Raw genomic sequence first — 26,738 nt, 5'->3', positions numbered from 1 at the left:
ACTAATCTTACAGATAGTTTAAAGCTGTTTAGGCATAAGTAAATATGTACACAAAATGTTTATAGGCATAAGTTCACTAAATGATAAGATGATGCCATACTCCTTATTGGTCTAAATCCTCAAAATTGTCAAAGTAATGGAATGGTACTACTCTGTTCTGCTCTGGTACGAAGCCCTTTGGGGATTTTCCATTGTTTTATAAGAACCAAGATCTGCTGGTCACAATTATTTATTTATTTGTCACATGACTGTTCTGTTTCACCAAGTTTTATTTAGTACAAACTGCATATGTTCCAAAGATTCCAAAACACTTTCCTGTTTTACCCCATTGACTAGTATTTGCAGAATATTAGTAGTGAAAGGACTAAAGCCTAGATTTACATTTTAGTTTTATCAAAGCATACACTGTTTAATGATGGAAGTACACTAAAGTTTAAAGGCATAATAAAAATTATTTTGCCTAAAAATAATTACATTTATTTTCTCACGAAATGAATGGATATCTTGTTGCTAGGTGTGTAAACTAGAAACTATCCTTGTTGTCAAGTAATCTGGTTTTGTGATTTATTGGTTACCTGTCTAAACACAATAGAGTAATGATGAACGCCTTAGCGTCTGGGAACCACTCAAGCGTTATATTAACTTCGGATCACGTGCAATATTCACAGTTGAATTTAAGGTGTACTGGCTAGCGTTTCAGATCGATGTTAAATTGAATAGCTAGATTTACATGCCACGTGGACGATACAGAGCGCGCCAGGAACGTAGAGGCAAGCCAGCTTGTTTGGAGGATGTCCAAGGAAAGCAAACAAAAGACGGTGGATTTGCCAATAAATCTCATGCATCAAACAAATGCTGGTAGGTCTTTTGCTATTGATTTGAAACACGCAAATAATTTTGTAGTCTAATAATTACCGTTCTTCTGTTGAGAATCTAAATATGGGGTGTGGCGGCCCTAATTCTTATGAATTGCAGATTCGAACCAAACCATTAGAGTTTCTCGTTTAACAACTGAAAAATTTGTTTTTCTGGTACTTCCAAAACACGAGATTCACAAATAGCATTTCCGCTAACTATTCGCAAGGTGCTCGTAGAGCAAGTTAGTGACGTCACGTTGCATAGGACGAGGATACTTTGCACATTTATTTCTAGCAATTAAATAGCATATTTGCAGAGGGTCTTACATTAATCTCGCCTTGGAATCTAAAAGGGACCGTTGAATTGTCTAAATAGTGAATGGCCCAGTATCATGAGTATGCGGGTTAAGTTTGGACGAGTTTATCGGAACTGGGCAGAAAGATTTTAAGGAAAAACTAGCGTCTTAGATAGTAGATAAATTTGTTTTATTTTTTATACTAGTAGCTTTATGTCAATTGATGTTAAAGTAAGTTTTTATCATACATGCGCTTACAATCACCGGCTGTCATCCTGCGATAAGTAGCACAGGACCGGGAGAATCCGCCGGCATACGTGAAACGTAGGCACCTGCACAAGTCTGACCAGGTTACACAGCATAGTTCTATCGGGATCTTAAAATCAGCAAATTCACTAGTCAAAATTTATGATTTAGAAGTGCTTACAAATTTGCCCCTGAATGATCTCATTAATGTATACGAGTCCACGTGCATTCAAATAATAAGAATTTAAGATCCACTGTTTAATTTCAGATTGGATAAAATCTAACAAAAATAAAGAGGTCGAATTTGTTAGGGTTGCATGTCGACCTTTGAAATGTTTTTCTTTGTAATACAGGTAATATACAGCTATACAAAGTTGTCAGGTGTAAATTTAGGCTGTTCCTGGATAAATTGGTTCGCGCAATGTTATTTGCAAACTTATTTATACAATATCTTTTCAGCATAGTTTTTAAGGGATAGATGAAAAATTGCCTAATATTGCAGAAACAAAGAGTGATTGAAATGTAACCAAATACATGGATGTAGATTTACATACATATTGCTATATCAATTCAATAAAATGTTAAGACATTAAACACATTGTCTTGGCCTAGAATATGTCACGGTCAATTTCAAATTAAATTCTTGTGTACCTCTTATTTTTCATGCAAATCGTGTATAGTTACCGTCATTGAATACAAACGAATACAGTTCTTTAATATATAGTTATAAATAGAAAATGATAACGTTATTAGAACAGTTGATTATGCTTTTCTTTTCTTTATATTAAATCTGGGTTTTCTTTACAGTCAGTCAGTACGATTCAAAAGTAGTACAACTGTTTTGTAATGGATAATTGTTTCAATATTAGATTCCCCTTTTATCAAAGATATCGTTACAAAAAATCTTACTTTATCTTTTTATTCATATCGACGTCAAATGCTCACAAGAGGTTTTAAAACAAAATGCATGCGGTCTTTTGTGTTAAGAAGTTGAAATGTATTTAACAGTTTCTTTTTGTTTGGTGTTTTGGACCCATCCGATACCGGAGAATGTTGCATTACTGCGTTTTTGTTTTGGAGTTGGAGAGGAATTTTTTGTCAAAGCTCGAACTTTCGTACATGACCATTAGCTACATTAAATGTTTGAGAGGCTGTTTTGCATTTCCTGTAATACATATAGTTTAAAGTAAACAACGCTCAATTGGTCTTAAGCATTTCTTGTTTAAAAAAAAAAAAAAAAAAAAAAAAATCTGGGGCGGACCGAGTTAGTAATGTTATGAACTTGTGGTCCAGCCCAACTATTTCATTATTCTTAGAAAGTTTTGTTTTGTATATACAGTACATGTATTTGTTTTTAAAAAAGGAAGGAAGGTTTAATTGAATTAAGTCAAATCACCTTAATTATATTAATTAATATAGTTTGGGGTTATATCGGTATGACCATGAGAATATTAGAGTAAAATAAATAAATAAATAAATATATATATAAATAATGTGGTTAGCTTTTCTACAAAATTTAAGGATTGTCATTAATTCTTGATAGACATTTGTTTCGAATTCTAACATACAGCTGTTATATATTTATTTTGAAGGGCTTTACTTCTAAGGTTACTTGTGTCAGGTAACATGTTATTTTGGATGGTATTCACGGGGGATAACAGCAGATATAACTGTTTTTTCAATTGTTCCCCATTGACAGTGTCACTGTTTGTTTTGTAATTAAAGATTATAATAGAATATCATAGTTGTAAATATAAGATAAGCTGGTATGTTTTAGGCCAATTCCAACATCGCGTATCATATTGTTCTTAACATTTCTTTTAAATTATCAAATTCTATTACAACATACTTGGCTGTTCAGGACAAGTTTATCATTTGTGTAGCGAATTTAGAAGGTTGTCACAGGAACGGGTAATACTGGGTTTAGTTGATCATACCAGTTGTCCGCTAAGTTATATATTTAAAAACAAAAAAATCGTCTTATTTTTGGTCTGGTCTGAGTAGGCGAACTGTCAACACCAAATCATTTTCGAATAGATCATATAACACATGTCAACGATATAAATTTGTATCACGATAATCGGTATTCGATGTTTGTAAGTCACATCAGACATCAAAAGAGCAAACCAGTTTTAAGCTTCTGCTTTATAAAGGTCAATTGTAGCCGCAGTCTAAAACTTCTGGAATTCTTTTAAAATGCGACACAACATTGTGTAAGTGTTGGCAGGGTCAAAACGGGTTTTTAAATCAGTGTATGTAGAATTTACAAATTAGTCAAAATTATTCCATGTTCAGATTCTTTATATTTATGACGGGGCAATCTTAGCGAGTAGGGATATTGTCCATTATGAAAACTTATCTCAATAATTCCGTGGATCGCGCAAAATTTGTTGGATTAAGATCATCATTACCGAATTTGCTATATAAACAATTTAAGTCTAAATACATTAAATATTTCTTTGGAATTGACAAAACTTAACTGATACTTTTACTAAAGACAGACATGTCAACGTCATTTATAGGCATTGGATTGAATTCGTATTCGTGTGCGTGTTAAGATTTTGAAACACCATATAAGTTTCAAGTTTATTCATAAGTTCTCAGTTTATATACATACAAAAATACGAGATAAATACAAGTTTTTCAAAGAAAACATTTCATTTAGTCACGCAAATATGAAGGCAACACATTGACTTTGTTTTGAGGAAACTATTTATAGATATTCAAACACGATTACAAGGTTAAAATTAGGTCAGATTATGTCAGTCAGAGAAGTGTGTCGCTAACCGAAGCGAAGTCTAATATTGAAATAGACACGTGCATGCCTGATCATTTATTCGTAATGGGACTTCAGTGCGATTGTGCAATCTATTTATAGAATGGTTTGTTGGTGCTACTGGACCGAAGAAATCTATTGTATGTACTATTAAGATTTGTATAGAAGTGAATTGTATTATATCGTCATGTCTAATACGACTAATTTCCGAACTCGTTGAAAGGAGACAGTTTTTATCGCCTAAATTAATGGGGTAAGAGGTTGGATTCAGATTTTAAATAGATTAATTGGGACATAATTATTTAACTCAAATTTGTATTCAAAGCAAATAAATTTTACATAATCTATTACTTATTTCGTTCAAAGGTTGAACCTGAGTTGTATTATACACCATTATCACGAATACAACGATTTGGTTAAAAGTTCTTTCTAGATAAAAAGGTCTTATACACAGGTTTAACGTGATTTCATTTAATCTGCACGTGATGTTGGCAAGATTTTGCCGTGCATGTCATGTCTGTTAAGTTGCCAATTTATTTATATTTAAAGTTACATGGTTCAATTAGGTTCGTTTATAGAACAAATATGATTGTGATAAAAGTACAATATTTGATTTAAGAAATCTTACTCAGAATTTTTGGGGGATAAATTTTGGCAAATTTATTGTGGCCGAGAAAAATTCTGTCGACCGCGGGGGCGATCGGGCGTGCTTACGAACGTTGTCATAGTATGGATGTTACTGTGTAAAAGGTATTGCTCTAGTGCTTTGGCAATATCTGACTAGCCTTGCTTAAATGTGTCATAGCCTTGCTTATGTCATAGCCTTGCTCATTATAGTATAGTTGCCTTGCTTAGAATTACAGTACGTTGCCTTGCTCCGTTGGTCCGCTAAATATTCCTTCATTACTTTGGCAGCCAACCGTCGAGTTATGGGGAATGTTTAATTTACTGTGGTGTACTGTAGCCTTGCTCCGTTGGTCCGCTAAATATTGTGGTGTACTGTAGCCTTGCTCGCTTTGCTTAGAATCACAGTACGTTGCCTTGCTCCGTTGGTCCGCTAAATATTGTGGTGTACTGTAGCCTTGCTCGCTTTGCTTAGAATCACAGTACGTTGCCTGGCTCCGTTGGTACGCTAAATATTCCTCATTACTTTGACAGCCAACCGTCGAGTTATGGGGGTGTTTGGTTTACTTTGGTGTACTGTGGTATCCCTTGCGTTCGTGTGGTGCTGACTGTTGCTTCCACAGCAAACCGTGGAGTAATGATGTGGTGCTTTACAGGCGCGTCTGGTTTCCTCCCGGTCGACAGGGTTGCTACAAACAATGGAGTGGCCAAACTTTGCCATACTATTTATAATAACTTTCATATACAAGTATGAATTACATAATTAAAGTTGTTGCTTGTAGTATCATATGCACCTATAATCAGTATAGCCTATGTGAATGTCATAATACCTAAATGTACAAATAAACATGTAGTAAACTGTGAATATTGCAGTTGTTTCTTGTGTAGAATTTCGGGTAGTAAAATAATAAAAATTATTTTGCCTAAAAATAATTACATTTATTTTCTCACGAAATGAATGGATATCTTGTTGCTAGGTGTGTAAACTAGAAACTATCCTTGTTGTCAAGTAATCTGGTTTTGTGATTTATTGGTTACCTGTCTAAACACAATAGAGTAATGATGAACGCCTTAGCGTCTGGGAACCACTCAAGCGTTATATTAACTTCGGATCACGTGCAATATTCACAGTTGAATTTAAGGTGTACTGGCTAGCGTTTCAGATCGATGTTAAATTCCCCACCCGCCACACCCCAATAATAAAAATTTCTGTGGTTATGCTAAAACTAATTATATTATCGCATTTTAAATTCTGCTATGGCAATCTGACTGTTCTGTGAAGTACTTATGTTACAGATGATATGCTGCCATTTGGATGTTAACATCGGAAGTGAACAGAATGCAGGCACCTTACACAGATACAAAATTGAACAGATTCCTGGGCTACAAATCAATCGTGAAACAGACAAATTCAATTTGGTATTAACTTTTTCCAGATGGCTGATGATGAGAAACCTAGATGACAATTTACCAAGTTATGCATTGAGGACCAAAAGAAAAAAGAAAAAATATAGACATTTTAGTTATACTGATAAGAATTTATTTAAAGTGAATCTAAAATTCAAATTAATCTTCTTTATCTTTATACTGATGTCACTCCTAATATATTAAGGGCCGAGAAAAATTCTGTCGACCGCGGGGGCGATCGGGCGTGCTTACGAACGTTGTCATAGTATGGATGTTACTGTGTAAAAGGTATTGCTCTAGTGCTTTGGCAATATCTGACTAGCCTTGCTTAAATGTGTCATAGCCTTGCTTATGTCATAGCCTTGCTCATTATAGTATAGTTGCCTTGCTTAGAATTACAGTACGTTGCCTTGCTCCGTTGGTCCGCTAAATATTCCTTCATTACTTTGGCAGCCAACCGTCGAGTTATGGGGAATGTTTAATTTACTGTGGTGTACTGTAGCCTTGCTCCGTTGGTCCGCTAAATATTGTGGTGTACTGTAGCCTTGCTCGCTTTGCTTAGAATCACAGTACGTTGCCTTGCTCCGTTGGTCCGCTAAATATTGTGGTGTACTGTAGCCTTGCTCGCTTTGCTTAGAATCACAGTACGTTGCCTGGCTCCGTTGGTACGCTAAATATTCCTCATTACTTTGACAGCCAACCGTCGAGTTATGGGGGTGTTTGGTTTACTTTGGTGTACTGTGGTATCCCTTGCGTTCGTGTGGTGCTGACTGTTGCTTCCACAGCAAACCGTGGAGTAATGATGTGGTGCTTTACAGGCGCGTCTGGTTTCCTCCCGGTCGACAGGGTTGCTACAAACAATGGAGTGGCCAAACTTTGCCATACTATTTATAATAACTTTCATATACAAGTATGAATTACATAATTAAAGTTGTTGCTTGTAGTATCATATGCACCTATAATCAGTATAGCCTATGTGAATGTCATAATACCTAAATGTACAAATAAACATGTAGTAAACTGTGAATATTGCAGTTGTTTCTTGTGTAGAATTTCGGGTAGTAAAATAAGCACTCTTAATTTTGAAATTCTGATGTAGAGGCACAATCTTATGATTCGGCTTTTCAATACTTGTCCAAATTTGAAAACTGCTTCCTTAAAATATTTCTAGAAAAGCCTTCTTTTTCACTGTGTTTAAACTAACATTTTGACTTCATGACAACATCAAAGAATCATTATCTGTGATTGAAAAAAAAGGATACCATTACTCTGGCACCTATTTCACAAACCATCTTGTTTGTGTTCTGATTTGTAAGAATCAGGCACAAGAAAATAGTCATGCTCCCAGAAAGTATTATTGTATTGATTTAAATATAAAATTATGTAATTGTTTCAGTTATCAGGTTACGATTGACACTGATGAACGACCCTATTACATCAATCCTGTATTTTTTGTGCTGTTTGCTACAGTTGTCGGACTCTGCCTAACTATTATGATCGTGTTCTTGGTGAGAAGATATATATTGTATACATCCTTCGGACATCTGTTGATGTAATACTGTTGCCTTCTGAAGTTTAATTTCTTTTGGGTTGATTTTTTTGTTTTATGTCATCAGAGAAGTAGATGTTTTGTATCCTATTTTTAAGATAGTTGTATATGTAAAGACCTTTTTTCTGCTATGTTGAATTTGATGTGATTTTTCAAAACTTCATGATTCTCAGAGAAAATCCAGCATGTAGAAAATAACGGATTAGGGTTTTTGATATTTTTTTATTAGATATGAAAAATGTGACCTATAGCAGTTTCAAAATTATGGGAGTCTGCAGGAAAATGACAACTTTGATGACACTTAATAAAATCTACAACTCAGATTTTAAATAGGATGTGTTTTTTTATTAGACTAGAGTAATTCTGGTCAATTGTTCATCAGACATGTTGATAAGTACAATATCTCAACAAAGTTTAATAACCAGCTGGATCTCCCAAGTTGATGGAGTTATGGCCCTTATATTACTTAAAGTTTCAAAAACTGACAATGTTCTAAAACAGTTCTTATCCTGTTTTCACTAAATTTAGTCAGAATATTTATGTGTGTATTAACTTGGCCATGTTGGATAATAAGATAAATAGTGTTTGTTTCTATGGAGTTATGGGTAACAATTGCAAAAAATATACATCTCTGAAGTAGTGAAGTGGATGAGAACTGGAATGGTGCATTTTCATTCTTAAAAGCAAGAAAATGCATTAAATCTTAGCTTTTTCTCTTTTTAAAAAAAAACAACAAATATCTTGATTTAGAATTTTCATTCCTTATTCAAAAAAATGCATTGAAATTTGAAAGAAAGCACAGTTTTACATCAAGAGATTTCCACAACCAAATCTGTAGATGTTGACCCAAGTTGTAAAAGTGAGTTTGAAAACCAGTCTCAAAAACTCAAGCAACTGATAGGTAGTTCCTGAAATCAACCAGTAGATAGTTTCCAATTTATTTGCAATATTTATCTCCCTTAAAAAAACTGGCAGCCATTTTGGAGGGAAGGGGGTAAGAATTTTAGATATCAAATATACACTGCTATAGATTCAGTAAAAATACTGTAAAGGTATATTTTAAAGGACATTTGTCTTATACATTTTTGCATGTAAAGATTACATATGTAGCAACAATTTAACAAAAGATTTAATCTCCCCATAAATATTTTCTTGAATTGTTGCTACATTTGTAATCTTTAGATTTCATCAACGCATAAAGCCCGCCCCCTTAGCTCAATAGAGAGAGCGCAGATCTACGGATCGCGGGGTCATGAGTTCAATCCCTGGGTGGGGCACATGTTCTCTGTGACGATTTGATAAAAGACATTGTCTGAAATCATTTGTGCTCCACCTCTGATTCATGTGGGGAAGTTGGCAGTTACTTGCGGAGAACAGGTTTGTACTGGTACAGAATCCAGGAACACTGGTTAGGTTAACTGCGCGCCATTACATAACTGAAATACTGTTGAAAAACGGCGTTAAACACAAAACAAACAATTTATTGACCCATAAAATAACAGACAGGTGAGATAATTTGTGCCATGTAAAAAACATCTATGGCAATGTTGCATCCTGAGACTGGCCTCCAAACTCATTATTTTAACCTTGGGCCCTTATTATTGCACATTTTACTGAAATTACTGCCTGTTATTTTCAGCTACAAGGTTTTCATAGATGATAAGGGCATAGAAACACCATATATTCTTTGGCCCTTCGCTGTTGTTGTGGGAACCTGTTTTGTCCTCATGTTTATATTTATGGTGAGAATTTTTACCATTTCCATGAAAATGGTCTGGGGCTGTATTTATCCATATTCTAATGAGAAACTCAGTTCTAGTACAGAGAATTCAAAATTATCTCTTTGCTGTATACCATAAAATTTAATACCCATGTATAATTTGTTTGCCTTAAAATAAACATTTTTCAACACTATTAATTTCTGCCAAATTTTTTATATAACTCAGCACCTTATGGACTGAATTGCACAATATTGAAAATTTTGAGTCTGTCTGAATTTGGTATGTAGATGAATATATGACTCAAAATGTGTATTTTTATGTCCTGAAAATAGGGGGCTGGGCATATGTAATTTCTATGTCTGGTCTTCTCTACATACAGATTGAAATGTTGCTAATTACTGCCAGAGGGTAATCTTTTAATTGGCACTAAATAGTCTATTCAGTAATAGACAACATTTGTATCTTGATGAAGTATTTCATTTCATATCTGTATCATGCTCATGCATGAATGAAATTTGGGAATTTGTACAGCTTTCAGAAAATGATTGCTTTTTTAGCTCGACTATTCGAAGAATAGGGGAGCTATCCTACTCACCCCGGCATCGTGAGCGTGAGCGTCACACAAATGTTAAAGTTTGCGTACCACCCCAAATATTTTCAAAGTCCATTGAGATATTGCTTTCATATTTTGCATACTTGTTTACCATCATGAACCCGGTCTGTAAAAAGGAGGAGGCAACTCTATCAAGCATTTTGACTGAATTATGGCCCCTTTTCGACTTAGAATAAATGTTAAAGTTTGCGTACCACCCCAAATATTTTCAAAGTCCATTGAGATATTGCTTTCATATTTTGCATACTTGTTAACCATCATGACCCCAGTCTGTAAAAAGGAGGAGGCAACTCTATCAAGCATTTTGACTGAATTATGGCCCCTTTTCGACTTAGAATATGCTTATTGTAATGTTAAAGTTTTACTCATTGCTTATATTATACTATCAAGCACTGAGAATAGTTGAGCACGCTGTCAACTGACAGCTCTTGTTTTATTTCCATGTTTTTTTTCTCAATATTCCTATTTTGGAAAAACGGACGTATTGTGTGATGGCGGGTGCGTCTATCTGTCTTTCAGTCCATCTGTCAGTCATAATTTGTGTCAGGAGCATAACTTTTTAACCATTAAAGGTATTGACTTTAAACTTGGGATATAGATAGATGGCAATGAGACAATGTGCAGAGCGCTTGAACCAGCTCTTTAGGCCAAAGGACAGGTCACCAATTGAGCTACAAGGTCAAAACTGTTCATCATCATATTTTGGTTCCTGGAGCGTAACTAAATAACCATGCAAGGTATTGACTTCAAACTTGGCGTGTAGGTAGGTGGCAATGAGACAAAGTGCAGAGCACATGAATTTGGTCTGTAGGTCAAAGATCAAGGTCACAGGTTGAGCTAAAAGGTCAAATCTGTCACATTTTGTGTCTGGAGCATAACTTATTAACCATTCAAGGTGTTGACTTCAAACTTTGCATGTAGGTAGGTTGTGATGAGAACATGAATCTGGTCTGTATATTTAAGTTCAAGGTCATAATTTGAGCTCAGAGGTCAAATATGTCCGTCATATTTTGTGTCCAGAGCATAACTTACTAACCATTCACGGTATTGACTTCAGACTTGGGGTGTAGGTAGATGGTGATGAGACGATATGCAGAATATATGAACCAGGGTGGTAGGTCAAAAGTCAAGGTCAAATTTGCCAAGCATATTTCGTGTCCAGAGCATAACTTAAACAGTATTAAAGGTATTGACTTGATACTTCGAATACAGGCAGATGGTGATGAGACGATGTGCAGACTGCAACAGTCGACATAAAGTGTCCCCACACCCCACCACCACCACACAAAAAAAATCTTTAAATTTTGCTTCTGTCCTTCAGGTCTATATTGCCCCGCTTGGCATAGCTCTTATTTTTTTTATTGGAAAGTGACCTCAAATTGTTTATTTCCAAACAACTACCCGTAAACAAAGTTTAGGAGGGGGTATGCTTGCGTCACCATGCAGATGTGTGCCTGTCTGCATCCATGCAGCTGTTATAACACATGAAAGGATTGGTGCAATTTTTGTCCATGGGTATATGATCATAAGATACAGGTTTAGGAGGTACATGATTATAAATTACAGACCAAGTTCAGTTTTGGTTAAAACTTCACCCATTTTTGGAAGAGCTATGACCCCTTTCTTATTTAAAATGTGGTTGCCTGTTCAGTAACACTAAAAAATTAATGGATTGAATTCATTATACCCCCATTAACCTTTTACAGTCATGTAATTCTAATAATCATGTTCTTTACAGACATAATACATCTATAAAGCAGGTCTTAATTTTGTTAAATCTACTAAGGCCTACAGTTTTAATTATGATTAAATTTATCATACTGTCAAATAAACAAAAAATGAAATATGACGTGATGCTTCAAAGTAGATAGTAGTGTTTAACTTCGTTATACAATAAAGGGAGGCAATATATCTTTGTACCCCCTGACAACAAAGTTGTAAGGGGGGGTATACTGGTTTCAGGTTGTCTGTCTGTCTGTCCATCCGTCTGTCTGTCTGTCAAGACACAATCTTGTGCGCTCCATCTCTCCTCATCCCCTTGACACAATTTAATGAAACTTCACACAAGTGATCAGTAACAACAGTAGTTGTGCGTGGGGCATGTTAGGTTCTTTCAGAAAAAAAAAGTTGCAGAGTTACGGGACTTTGTTTTTTGTTACTATACTATATACATAGACACAAACTTGTGCGCTCCATCTCTCCTACTGGTTTCAGGTTGTCTGTCTGTCTGTCCGTCCGTCTGTCTGTCTGTGAAGACACAATCTTGTGTGCTCCATCTCTCCTCATCCCCTTGACACAATTTAATGAAACTTCACACAAGTGATCAGTAACAACAGTAGTTGTGCATGGGGCATGTTAGGTTCTTTCAGAAAAAAAAGTTGCAGAGTTACGGGACTTTTTTTTTTGTTACTATACTATATACATAGACACAATCTTGTGCGCTCCATCTCTTCGTTATACAATAAAGGGAGGCAATATATCTTTAAAACCCCCCGACAACAAAGTTGTAAGGGGGGGGGGGGGTATTCTGGTTTCAGGTTGTCTGTCCGTCCGTCTGTCTGTCAAGACACAGTCTTGTGCGCTCCATCTCTCCTCATCCCCTTGACACAATTTAATGACACTTCACACAAGTGATCAGTAACAACAGTAGTTGTGCATGGGGCATGTTAGGTTCTTTCAGAAAAAAAAAAGTTGCAGAGTTACGGGACTTTGTTTTTTGTTACTATACTATATACATAGACACAATCTTGTGCGCTTCCATCTCTTCGTCAACCTCTTGCACAATTTACTGACATTCCTTGACACAATTATGATTCCTGATCAGTAACAACAGTAGTTGTGCATGGGGCATGTTAGGTTCTTTCAGAAAAAAAAATTGCAGAGTTAAGGGACTTTTGTTTTTTTGTTACTATACTATATACATAGACACAATCTTGTGCGCACCATCTCTTCTTATCCCCTTGACACAGTTTAATGAAACTTCACACAAGTGATCAGTAACAACAGTAGTTGTGCATGGGGCATGTTAGGTTCTTTCAACAACAAAAAATTGCAGAGTTATGGGACTTTGTTTTTGTTAACATACTATGTACATAGTCTGCATAGCAATCTTGTGCGCGCCTAATTTTTCCAAACCCTTGCACAAATTTAATGAAACTTCACACAAGTGATCAGTACCAACCCTAGTTGTGCATGGTGCATGTTACGTTCTTTTAGATTAAATATTCTGCATAGTTATGGAACTTTGTTTTTTGTTACTATACTGTATACATACAGTCCACATAATTATGCAGTCTTGTGTGTGTCAAATTGCAATGTACTGTGTCAGTGCATGAGCGGGGTACATTCATAACCTTTAGTGATAGCTCTAGTTTACTCAGTATTAAGAATTTTATCTGAAGATGTATTTAAAAATATATTGATATTCCTAAAAGTTCATGTATACAAAGAAAAAAATCGTGGAGTTATTTGTTAGTTTTAAAAACTGAAAGATTGCAGTTAGAAAGTGGTATTCATACAGTGTGAGGCAATATTTGTTAACAGTTGTATCAGGTTAGACCCATGAGAAGTCAGATGATGATTTCTACTGGAATTTAGTATAATAGTAGTTTGCTTAATTCAGTTTGTTTCTTTAACAACTTAATATAGTTCCTTGATCTGTCATACAGTCTGTGACCTCAGACCTAGTAGGACTGGTCTCAAATCTAATTAATTCCATTTTAAAAACACATGTTGATCAACATCATAATAGTACATGTGCAGAAATCCCTGCACAGTGTTTGGAGTGGCACCTGGGATCTTCCCCTACTAATGAAAGCAGGAAAAGCAACCATATGACCTAAATTATATTGATAGGTTTCTAAACACAACCACAATATAAATACCTTATTACGGTTAAAAGTTATAATCATGTTCTAAATCTATAGGTATGATTTCAGTATGTTTGTACAAGCTTCTACAATACATTCATATTTCAGGTTGTAAAATGGTGCAGGGATTTTAGAAGAAAGCGACGTTCTAGGCTGTCTTCCAAACATCTGAAGAAAATACCAGTTAAAAAGTTTAAAAAAGGTAATACAGGGTGTTTTGACTACTCTAGAAATTTCCATAAACCATGATGTTGTAAGAAAGAGCAGGGAGGAAGCTGGCTTACGGAAGGTCGGTGGTTCTACCCAGGTGCCCACCTGTGTTGAAATAATGCACGGAGGAGCACCTGGGGTCTTCCTCCACCATCAAAGCTGGAAAGTTGCCATATAACCTATAAATATGCCAGTTGAAATCAGAACTCAAACTCGCTTATCTCAGAATATATCAAGAATCTCAAAATATATCAAGAAAAAGTCTCGTCAGTCAAATTTTAATGCATCAAAGTCTAAATTATTGAAGTGAAGAATTTAATGCCTATATAATATTATCATTATGCAAAAAACGTTTTAAAAAATGCATTTTAGATTAGTCTGTCTCACACTATTTATGAAATATACATGGCATTTTACATGTACATGGCTATGTGGCTATGTCAATACATTAAGTTAAAACATCAGGTTCTTTGGATTTTGAGATACCTGGTTTCAGCATGAGTGTAAAAGAAGACTTAATTGCATCCTTATGTTTATGCACTTAGACCTCTTTTGCATTTGTCCCTTACTTACTGAATTTGATTATTATTTTCATAAATAGTCCTGTATGCGTCATACGCCAGCATTATATTGCAAATAGTATACCAAGCCCATCAAATTGAATTTAAAAATTTGGCTTGCAAAAATAGATTTTTTAATTCGAGCTGCATAACATTTTATTTCAGGAGATGAATATGATGTGTGTGCTATATGTTTGGATGATTATGAGGAAGGAGAAAAACTTAGACTTTTACCCTGTAGTCATGGTAGTGCTTTTCCTTATATCTAATACTTTTTATTAATGTATATAGCTGGAACACATCATTGTAACACTTCTCAGCATATACTCTATATATATACATTGAAATATCAAAACTTTTTTAAAATGAAAGAAATGTCCATTAATGTTAAATATCATGATATGATATAGCTGAAATTGTTAAGCTAAAATCCTGCAATTTTGAATTAGGAATTCACCATGACACTTAAAGAACTGTATTGCTCTTTATCATGCCACTCTCTGGTATGCCCTCCATGAGTCAGTGTGTCACAGGAACTGGATAGGGCTGTAATTCAAAGTGCAAGAAACTTTCCTGGAACTTTGAACATAGGTAGAGAACACGAGAATATTGTTAATTTGGATAAATCAAGATCATAATGTTTGTTTCATAAATATGCACCTTGTATACAAGCATGTCAAAAAAATTGCAAGGGTAAAAAAGGGCAGACTTTTATATGTGAAGTACTTTTACATTAATGTTTAAAACGAATGGGTAAAACTTCTATAAAGTGTAAACAATATTGGAACTCATATTTTTCAGTGTACCATACAAAGTGTATAGACCCATGGTTAACAAAAAATAAACGTAGTTGCCCAATCTGTAAGCGTAAGGTGATACCAGGCGATGATCCTGATTCCGACAGTGAGACCTCTGATGGAGACGAGGACACACCTTCGGAGAGAACTCCACTGCTGGCGGGCGGATCAGGCGGGTCAGGGGAAAGAAGGTCAACTTTCGATAACTCAGGTAACTTTGATGTTTATAAAAGAAGTGGTGCATTTCCTCTTTTAAAAATGAGTGATTCTGGTTAGTTTTATATAAATATTTGCAATAGCCTCTGAAAAGCAATGTTTTGTTAGGTGTAGTGATATGTCAGATGGGGTGAGAGTCAAGATGGGTGCTGGATCAAGTGGTTACTGATTTTTAGCTCATCTGAACCAAAGGGTCAAGATGAGTCTCAGATATGGGTGGAAAATTTGTCATCCATCATCCACACTTTTAACGTTCTCGCCAATTTTGGCTAAATCTGAAGGAAATCTGAATGTTTAAATAGTTTGTATGTCGAGAAATATGTACACAAGTTCTGCAGCAAGCAGAGATATTGTGGGACTTAAGCAGCGCAGTATCATTGCATGCAAGGACAAGTGTTTGTTTCTCATAGCAAAGTTAACGTTCTTCTTATTGCATATTTGTCCGCTTTTATTTTATTTTTAGCTCAAAGGTGAGCTTTTGTGATCGCCCTGTGTCCGTCGTCGTCCATCCATCGGCGTCGTCGTCAACAATTTGACTGTTAACACTCTAGAGGTTACAATTTTGGCCCAATCTTAATGAAACTTGTTCAGAATGTTACTCTCAATAAAATCTTGGACGAGTTCGATATTGGGTCATCTGGGATCAAAAACTAGGTCACCAGGTCAAATCAAAGGAAAAGCTTGTTAACACACTGGAGGTCACAATTTTGGCCCAATCTTAATGAAACTTGGTCAGAATGTTACCCTCAATAAAATCTTGGATGAGTTTGATATTGGGTCATCTGGGGTCAAAAACTAGGTCACCAGGTCAAATCAAAGGAAAAGCTTGTTAACACTCTAGAGGTCACATTTTTGGCCCAATCTTAATGAAACTTGGTCAGAATGTTATCCTCAATAAAATCTTGGATGAGTTTGATATTGGGTCATCTGGGGTCAAAAACAAGGTAACCAGGTCAAATCAAAGGAAAAGCTTGTTAACACTCTAGAGGTCACAATTTTGGCCTAATCTTAATGAAACTTGGTCAGAATATTATCCTCAATAAACTCTAGTACACGTTCGATATTGGGTTATCTGGGGTCAAAAACTAGGTCACCAGCTCAAATCAAAGGAAAAGCTTCTTAACACTGTAGAGGCCACATTTATGACTATAACTTCATGAAACTTGTTAGAATGTTAATCTCGATGTTCTCAAGGTCCACTTTGAATCTGGATCATGTAGGATCAAAAACGAGGCCACCAGGTTAAATCAAAGGAAAAGCTTGTTTACACTTTAGAGGCCACATTTATGACAATATCTTAATGAAATTATTCAGAATGTTAATCTTGATGATCTATAGGTCACAATCAAATCTGGATCAGGTGGGGTCAAAAACTAGGTCACTAGGTCAAATCAAAGGAAAAGCTTGTTCACACTCGAGAGGCAACATTTATGACTATATCTTCATGAATCTTAGTCAGAATGTTAAGTCTTGTTGATTTTTAGGTCATGTTCGAATTTTGGTCATGTGGGGTCAAAAACTAGGTCACTAGGTCAAATCAAAGGAAAAGCTAGTTAACACTTTAGAGGCCACATTTATGTCCATATATAAATGAAACTTGGTCAGAATGTTAATCTTGATGATCTTTAGGTCAATAGGTCAGGTGAGCGATACAGGGCCTTCATGGCCCTCTTGTTTTCCGTCGCTTTAGTAAAATAACAAATTTTAAACACGATGATACACATAAAAAAAATATCACTCACTTCGAATGAAATTTGCAGATCAGTATGAAAAAATATTGGCGTCTTGGGTCCTATTGTAAGTACATAGAGGTTGAAAATATTGATGTAATGATGGGTCATCTTTAGTCAAATCTAGGTCACTGGGTCATGTCATAGAAAAACCTTGTTAAAATACAATAGAAGCCACATTACCTACCCAGTCGACCTGGAATTTAGTCAGAAATCTGTTTATATTGTGTTCAAGTACAAATCATTAAAAAGCATTATATTGTAGCAGAAAAAAACATTTGAAATTCTGATTTGTTTCCAGGGTTACCAGAAACTGCTAGAAATCCTCATGTGTCACATGTGAATGAAGGTGGTAGCCACACTTCCAGTGATGATTCTGACCTATCAGATTCTGAGATTGGTGCAGTGGGAGGAATCAGACACGTCAATCTTGCTAAGGACAACCCACTGTTATCTTTGCCTAAATCATCCAATCATAATGGAGCTGACAGCAAATTGACCAATCAAAATGAAAGACTTGAAGCTTCAGCCACACACAGCATTGAAGAAACTGCAGTCATAGAAACAAGCCACGGGGAAGACAACTCTGGTTTTGAAGTAAAAGATGAAACAGACAGGTCGGAAGATGAACCAGAATTTCATGTGCCAGAAACAGATGTGGTATTTAGTGAGTCAAGTAAAAAGGATGAAAAGAAATCAAATGGAGTAATTTAGAGAAAGACTTAAAAGAGGCTTTTAGAGGTTTTGAGGTTTTATATGAACTCATATATAGGTATGTGCAGGAGATCCCTACATGTTGGAAGTAGATTTCTAAAATGACAAAACATTCGTGTATGGATAGTACTGAGACAGATGCAATAACATGTAATGTAGATCTAACTTAGCAAAATAAAATTTATGTTAATTGGTAATGACACACTTATTTAGATACTTATGAAAGATTTTTATAACTACATATATAGAATACCTGCATGTATCTGTAAAAAGTATTTGCGATTTCTCAGAACGTTGCTGTGCTGAACTCGATTTGTAGTAATTTTGATATACTCTTATTTTTTTTCAAATTGTCATTTATTAGAATTTTATATGTATTAAAGTTATTTCTAATTGAAAACTGAAGTGTTTTTTAAATTGATAATATGATTCCATTTTAGAAATTAAAAATTGAATTGATCTGTGATTTATTGATGAAGTTGATATATGTTCATTTTGTATATTAGTTGCTTGCAAGAAACACCCCTTTAATCTATAGAGGATGTGTATAGTTGTGTGAGAACAGCTTAGGGGAACATGAACTCATGTTAGAGTAACTGTATGTTTGTGTTTTAATTTGAAATGAGCTTTAAGGGCAAAGGTTTTGCATGTGTTCACTTTTTTAGCTCACCTGAGCACAAGGTGCTCAAAGGTGAGCGTTTGTGATCGCCCTGTGTCCGTTCATCCGTCCGTCCATCGTCAACAATTTGACTGTTAACACTCTAGAGGTCACAATTTTGGCCCAATCTTAATGAAACTTGGTCAGAATGTTACCCTCAATAAAATCTTGGATGAGTTCGATATTGGGTCATCTGGGATCAAAAACTAGGTCTCCAGGTCAAATCAAACGAAAAGCTTGTTAACACTCTAGAGGTCACAATTTTGGCCCAATCTTAATGAAACTTGGTCAGAATGTTACCCTCAATAAAATCTTGGACGAATTTAATATTGGGTCATCTGGGGTCAAAAACTAGGTCACCAGGTCAAATCGAAGGAAAAGCTTGTTAACACTCTAAGAGGTCACAATTTTGGCCCAATCTTAATGAAACTTGGTCAGAATGTTACCCTTAATAAAATCTTGGAGGAGTTCGATATTGGCTCATCTGGGGTCAAAAACTAGGTCACCAGGTCAAATCAAAGGAAAAGCTTGTAAACACTGTAGAGGCCACATTTATGACTATATCTTCATGAATCCTAGTCAGAATGTTAATCTTGATGGTCTCAAGGTATATTTTGAATCTAGTTCATGTAGGATCAAAAACTAGGTCACCAGGTCAAATCAAAGGAAAAGCTAGTTGACACTGTAGAGGCCACATTTATGACTGTAACTTCATGAAACTTAGTCAGAATGTTAATCTTGATGATCTTTAGGTCAAGATTGAATCTGGGTCATGTGGGGTCAAAAATTAGGTCACTGGGTCAAATCAAAGGAAAAGCTAGTTAACACTTTAGAGACCACATTTATGACCATATCTTAATGAAACTTGGTCAGAATGTTAATCTTGATGATCTTTAGGTCAGTAGGTCAGGTGAGCGATACAGGGCCTTCATGGCCCTCTTGTTTGACAATAGGATTAGCAAGTAGTATCTATACAGCCTGTATCTCATTGTATGACGGATATTCAGGATGTAATGGGAAATTATTTCATAGCTGTGTGTATACTACTGAACACAAAAACATATTTGATCAAATAAGTAAGAATAATTTAAAAGAAAGTAGAAGTTACTTTGTGCGTTGGTTTAATTCACTTTTGAAAATTGTATAACGTGTAGTATCTTATATACTTGGCATGAATATTTCATGCCAAATTTTTGATAAGAGCAGTGATTGTGAAAAAATCTTATGAGTTCAGAGTTAACATATATCCTTGAATTTCTTGTCAGTGCTTGAATAGTTCTTGAGTTTGAAAAAGTCCAAAAATGTGCTCGCAAAGTCTGTGATTTTCAGAAAATTCCAAGTATAAAGTTGCAAAAGCTTGGCACCAGTTAAATTGTTTCTTTGAAGAATTGTTCCCTTTCTGGCTCTGTTTTGTTTTTGAATGATATTGTTAGCTTTCTTACTTGTTTGAAATGTAATAAAGAAAACTTAAATATGTTGCCCAGTGATTATTTTGTTATTTGTTGATTTTTTTGTTAATGTTTAAGTTCATTTTTTTCAGTTACCTCAAATTTTATGTTTAAAATTTGTATTTAATCTTTATTTATATATGATTGTTGTTTGTGCTGGATACACTTTTGTTTGAAAATCTATTTAGGTGTGATGTACATTAGCTGTAAATAGTGCTAAACACAACTTTTTATTTGTAGAAAGGTGTATGTACATGTATTTGTACTTTTGTAGGTAATTAAAGTGGAGATTCAGTCAGTGTTTGAACAAAATGGTCTGAAAAAATTGTGACCTAGGTACTGATGATTTTATAACACAGTAATATAGGAACATGTTAACTTATTTTACTCAGAAACAAATTTCAGTTCAGTTAACCAATTAGGGTTTTTGATGTTACATGTTCATAGTGTATAAAACAATTCATATATACATGACATTTACTTCTTTCATTTGATATGCCACATTGGAAGAAACTTACAAACATTTCAAGAAATTAAACATTTTCTGAAGGGAGTGTCTTGCAAACTACCATAGATACCCATGTATAATGCACAGTTTTTACCCTTCGGGACCACCCCTGAATCGTGGGTGCGCATTATACATAACATAATATAACATAACATAACATATCATTTATTTAGCATTAAATACATGTACATTTATAGCCAAAATATTTTAACAATGTATGGAGTAGAACATGTGGAAAATTTTCAGAGAAAGTCGTAACATGAAGTATGTTTACAAAGTAAGGCACAATATAATGAGAATACTTGTTGGTGAAAAAAGCATTTCAATAACAATGCAAACTATTTAAAGTAAAGCACAAGATATTAAACATTATTTTGTTCCTTATTAGCAAAATAAAGGTACTTGGATAAATTATTAAGTGTCACAGAATTTTTTGAAGACATTAATGTTTCAAATTTATGAACAGTTGGCCAGTGGCAAAAGTATGGTTTCAAAAATTTCTTACATAACATATAATACTTTTGGCAGACTAATAGAAAATGATACTCGTTTTCTACTACATTCATGTTGCAATTTGAACACAGTCTGTCTTCTCGTCTGACATGTTCATATCTCCCTGATTCTATTGTGAAATTATGAGAAGACAGTCTAAATTTTGCCAGTGATATTCTATATTTGCTTATATTTACACAATTAAGGTATTCTTCAAGTTGGAATGAGTGTTTGTAAAGGCTTTACGGTGCCAATCTGCTAGAATTATTAATACTTAAGTACCACCATTGTTAACAGATATCAATTATTCTGTTTTTAATAACTTGAAAGTTGATCTGGATATTTTCTTGGTTAATCCATAAGTCATTCCGATTTCATTTAAAATGGAAATATATACAGGTATAGACGATTTTCGAAATTCAAAACAAGTTTGTTTACGATTTTCGCCATTTTGGTAAAGGGAAACTACTCTCTGTGCTAACTGTCTATGCTAAAATCTAAAAGATAGTGGTTTATTTTTCTTTCACACAAAATTAGTTTCATACAAATTTAAAAGTATTTTGAAAGAAATATTAAAAAAAAAAATCACCAATATTATGATACTAATTAAAGATCGAGTATTATCTTTAACTGAGATCGAACTGTGAGCAACAAAATTGACACGAAGTGACACGCTAATTGCCGATAATTACTGGCCATTTGAGCGTAACAAAAAGACTATCACACCTTTTGTTATCAGTTTGAATTGAGAAGCTCATGACATTTTGAAACATACCATTCTGAAATATTGAAACAATTGCTTTCTATTTATTCAAAATATTTAATTAAAAAAAAGAAACAACAAATATAACGATATTTTATTAGTTTTATTTTCGAGAAAACAAAAATCGATAGTACTGCTAGACCGATGGTGCTCTCCACCCGCGGAGGTAAATTTATTTCCAGTGTCGATGTAAACTCCTCTTTCATTTTCCATCCGCCTCAAAATTGACCAAATATTTCTTTCCCCCAGGATTTTGGGATAAAATCGGGGGTGTGCGTTATACATGGATATCTATGGTAAATCAGCCTGAGATTCAGTAAAGATCATTATACAGTTTGAATTGTTGCTACCTTTAGAAAATACATCATCTCTTCAACAAGGGACACAGAGACATTTTTGAGGTTTTGCCCTTTACATAAAATAATCATTCAAAATGTGATTATTATATGGTACATTTATAAATTTTCTTAACTTTTCAATTTATGGTTTCTGTCAAAGTTGCTATTTTGTGGATTTTAAGATTTGAAGAGAATACAAATGGGAAATTTTTTGCTTGTTGGGCTTGAATTTTTTATAATCAAAGCAAATATTAATGATTTCACAGAAATCTAAGGTAACTGTTAGAGCTTGTAGTAAGTTAAGAGGATATTTTAATAGTAAGAGTTACTTCGACATTGTTGATCTGTACTTGAAGTAATAAATTCTATATCTTTGCTTCTCAGTTTCCAAACATCATAATTGTATTCATTTTGCTTTTCTTTATACATGTAAATAATATGCAAATACTTTACCTAACATGTAATAGCCTATGATTAAAGGAAAATTGGGGCAAAATTTGTAGTTCTGCTTTAACAGTTGTTGTTTGTTTGCTGTATGAATATGTCTGATGTTGACAAGGATCAACTTTGAAATAAAACATGATAATGGTTAACTTTATACAGTCAGTAAATACATATAGTAAATCTTCCAGTAACACTTCTGGACCACTTTAATCAATCTCTAAAGAGATCCTTTGAACAGCTGTAAACAAGTAAACTGGGATATAAGATGTATACTTACTAAGTTACTATTTAAGATTTATTTGTAAGATCTGTCAGGAAAATTCGTCGTTGTTAAGTTCTCAGCTATCTTGAAATGTACTACAACTCCAAATTTAGAAATGTTAAGAACATAAGACCCTTCACTTTGGTGTTAAAATGTTTAAAACATTGAAATTGAACTGAATACATTATACATACCAGTTAATTTATAAACACTTGTTAGGCCGATATTTGAAGTGGAAAATAGCATATAGTTGTTGTACACAGACATCAGATAGTTCTCATTATATACATATATGAGCACCTGTTTTAGTTACTAACAGTTGGTGTGCTGTGAAAATTTACCTATATTATCTAACTGTAGTTATATTTTGTACACACAGCTAGCTAATGAAACAAACCTGGGTTTAGCACTTTGATTTAAACATTCCTGCAAGGGTCCTTGGAGCTGGTTTTGATTGTGTTCCAAAAAATGTATTGAAGACAATTTTGTATATTTTATAGCCTGTGACCAGTAAGATAGTGCCTCTTTGGGGAATACTTTTTTATTTGGACTGTTGTTATGTTTGTTATAGTATGAACCAAATAAATACAAGCTAAAAGTATCATACTAGCAAACAGCATTGCTGGTGACATGGGGCATAGTGATGTTACTTTATGTACACTTGAGAAGAAAAGTTATCAGCTGTTATAACATACATTAACATTTGAAGTAAGGACAGTCTTGCTACAATTTCATACTTGGATTTAACTCAAAATGATAATGCATTACATTAGTAACTGTTTGTAAAATTACAACATATTTTTGTGTTTTTAACAATTTATTGATGAATAACTGAACTGGTAAATTATTGTTGTTTGAAAGTTGTTTCTTCATTAACATGTAATTGTTCATTAATGAGCAGAAATTATTTTTCGCTTTCTTTATAATTTCTTGTCAGGCAACTTCTCAAAATTGTATGCTTTCACTACCCTTTATTTCAGTATAAAAAGATCAACAAACTTTAAAGTGATTAGTATTCAGACATACAAACAAAATATATATAATAACCATCATAATTTTTAATACGTATGTATAGTACTCAGCATAAATATATGAATGGAAATTTTATTACTATGAAAACATCAGGTTTTAACAATGAATGTGTCAGACATTTTTTGGAGTTTTTCTGCATAGGTAATACTTTGCCAGCATAGAATTTACTGAATCATATTGTTTTTAACAGCAAATTAGGTCATTTCGGAATAGGATTCGACATTAATCTTAAGGCTTGCTCTGTAAAGGGTCTTTCAAATATATCAAGATATAATGAAAAGTATAGGTATATATGACATCAGTAAAGTTCTATATATCCTAATTATCTTCACAGTAATGTTGCCACAATTCCACAATGTTCTAACTAATATTATGATACTGCTAAGAACATTTGCAATTATGTTCCAGTAGTAAAAGAGATAGAACAGCCAAAAATTTTGAAGTTGATATTTTTCAAAATGAACCTAACCTGTTTGAATGGAGATAAAAGTAAAATAACTTAGCAAATTTTATTTGAAGTTTTGATGTTATGATCTTGTTAAGTCTTAAAATTTAACAGATTATGTTGTCAAATAAATTGCATGCTTGTTTGCTTATTCATGGCAACTGATAAATCAATGTCATGTAATCTCTCATATCCTTACTTACTTGATCATTCTTATTATATTAAATAGAAGACACTTCAGTTGCAAATGTGCAATAAATAAAATTGTATTATCATGAATGAAACTTGTTTTTATTTCTTACAGATTTGGATAATCGGGTTGAGTAATCTTTATAATGTGACACACGTGTCCATGATCATTGCTTGGGACTTCAACCAAAGTTGCTTAAAAAAGCCCTTGTGTCCTTTGGGCTATATGTTACACTTCCCATGTCACTTAGTAATGAAACCAGAGGCTTTCTTACTGTGAGTTGAAATATTCGGTTTAAAGATGGTAACTATAAAAGAATTTTATACAGTTAAATTGGGCATCTGAGATTTGCTTCTGTTCTATTTCAAAGGAATTTTTAGGTCCCCTTAAGATTCCTTTTTTATAACTGTATTTTCTACAACAGTTTAAATCATAAAATAAAAATCTCACTGAAACTTTAAATAAAATCAACCATAATATTTCAGCTGGATAATTTATACAAATTTTAGCTTGATAGCGATGAATGCCTCAGGCTTTTATGAACCCCTGTTGAGTCTACTTCCTGGAAAAACAGTACTAATGTGGTTGTGACCCCAGTGGGGTTGTAAAACAAGACACCAGGATCAGTTTCTGCCAGGACAAGGATCCATTACGTTTACTGTGAAGAAGTTACTAATTCTTGAGAGAACTAAAGGAGCTTTTGATACAGAATCCTGAAACAACTGAATGCCATCACAAATGGCAGACCATGAATGACCCCTAATGATTTTGATTAGGTCAGTGTGTCAGAAGTTAAGATCACTTTGACAGTTGGTTCAAAAACAGTCACCATGGACCCCTCTTGAATTTAAGAACCTAAGTCAAAAGTTGTGATCAAAGCATTCTCAAGATACTTAATAGAGACAATGCACTGCCCACAGACAATGTGCCTGCCAAGGCCGAGGATCCTAGGTCAATGGGTTCTGGATATTTTGAGTGGAAACAATTTGTACTGTCAGGAAAATAAATAACCTTGACCTTTGACCCACTGACCTCAAAATCAATTCAGGTCAACTACCCTTCAGCAGTGTATATTTTTGAGTTTTAGGATAAGTAAGTCAGTCAAAGCATTAAGTTATTATGCAGAAATTATGGATAGGAGACCAGCGCCATCATACAGTGCATCATGTCATGTATTTAAAAACTCGAACAACTTATTTCTTAAAGAACTTGGCATTACAGGCAACAGTCATGAAATTTTATTGTTGACATTGGTTTAGTTGAATGCCCTGCAATTGTCTTCTATTTGAATTATATCATGCAGCTATCAAATTTAAAAATAAATTCAGATATATTCCTTGGATGACCCTAAAATTCTAAACAATATTAAAAGTACTCTGATTCATCAAAATCACTGTGCTGCCAGTTTCCCTAAATGTATATACATGTGGTAGAAACTTTTAAAAAAAATCTTGTCAGAAACTATTGACCCAGTTTTAATGTGATTTCACACAATTGTTCAAATTAATTTATCCAAAACAAAAATAGCAACCAAAATTGCACGATCAATTTTCAGTTTGTATGCACAGAGGAAACTTTGACAACTCGTCCAAAACAAGCTTACTTGATTTCAAAATGATTTCCAAGAGGTGACCCTTTACCAAGATACTTCATATGATTCAAATTTATCAAAAACATAGCTAAATACAGAAACATCTTTATAGAAAGGTCTCCTAAACTATTGGTTAGGTTTTAAAATTATTTTATTGAAAGGTTCCTCAGGTGACTGTCTGCCAAGATTGTACAGAAGTATTTGAACACCATCTCTGGTCAATTTTAGCTCACCTGAGCACGAAGTGCTCAAAGGTGAGCTTTTGTGATCGCCCTGTGTCCGTCGTCCGTCCGTCCGTTGTCAACAATTTGACTGTTAACTCTCTAGAGGTCACATTTTTGGCCCAATATTAATGAAACTTGGTCAGAATGTTATACTCAAT

At 34.2% G+C, this 26,738-nt stretch overlaps 1 protein-coding gene and 1 long non-coding RNA gene across 10 annotated transcripts in view; both read left to right on the top strand.

The window, feature by feature from the left end:
• LOC123553970 (E3 ubiquitin-protein ligase RNF13-like) overlaps positions 1-24,859 on the top strand; it is a 54,202-nt gene extending 29,343 nt beyond the window's left edge. For 6 of the 9 annotated variants that reach the window (XM_045343767.2, XM_045343763.2, XM_045343764.2 and 3 more), the window contains 5 exons: positions 7,603-7,714; positions 14,067-14,160; positions 14,894-14,974; positions 15,530-15,736; positions 17,773-24,859. In XM_045343767.2, coding sequence (XP_045199702.2) covers positions 7,603-7,714; positions 14,067-14,160; positions 14,894-14,974; positions 15,530-15,736; positions 17,773-18,185 — 907 coding nt within the window. In that variant the 3' untranslated portion in view covers positions 18,186-24,859. Of the gene's footprint in view, positions 1-7,602; positions 7,715-9,394; positions 9,498-14,066; positions 14,161-14,893; positions 14,975-15,529; positions 15,737-17,772 lie in introns of all 9 variants that reach the window. The other 3 variants (XM_045343765.2, XM_045343766.2, XM_045343762.2) reach the window with 1 other exon arrangement.
• Positions 12-7,069, top strand: LOC128558645 (uncharacterized). The gene is made up of 2 exons (XR_008371781.1): positions 12-858; positions 6,096-7,069. It is a non-coding gene; the product is annotated as an uncharacterized LOC128558645 (long non-coding RNA).
• Positions 24,860-26,738: the final 1,879 nt, after the last annotated feature.

The sequence above is a fragment of the Mercenaria mercenaria genome, chromosome 7 (genome assembly GCF_021730395.1).
Source record: "Mercenaria mercenaria strain notata chromosome 7, MADL_Memer_1, whole genome shotgun sequence".
NCBI lineage: Eukaryota > Metazoa > Mollusca > Bivalvia > Venerida > Veneridae > Mercenaria > Mercenaria mercenaria.
This window is presented reverse-complemented; position numbering and strand designations above follow the sequence as displayed.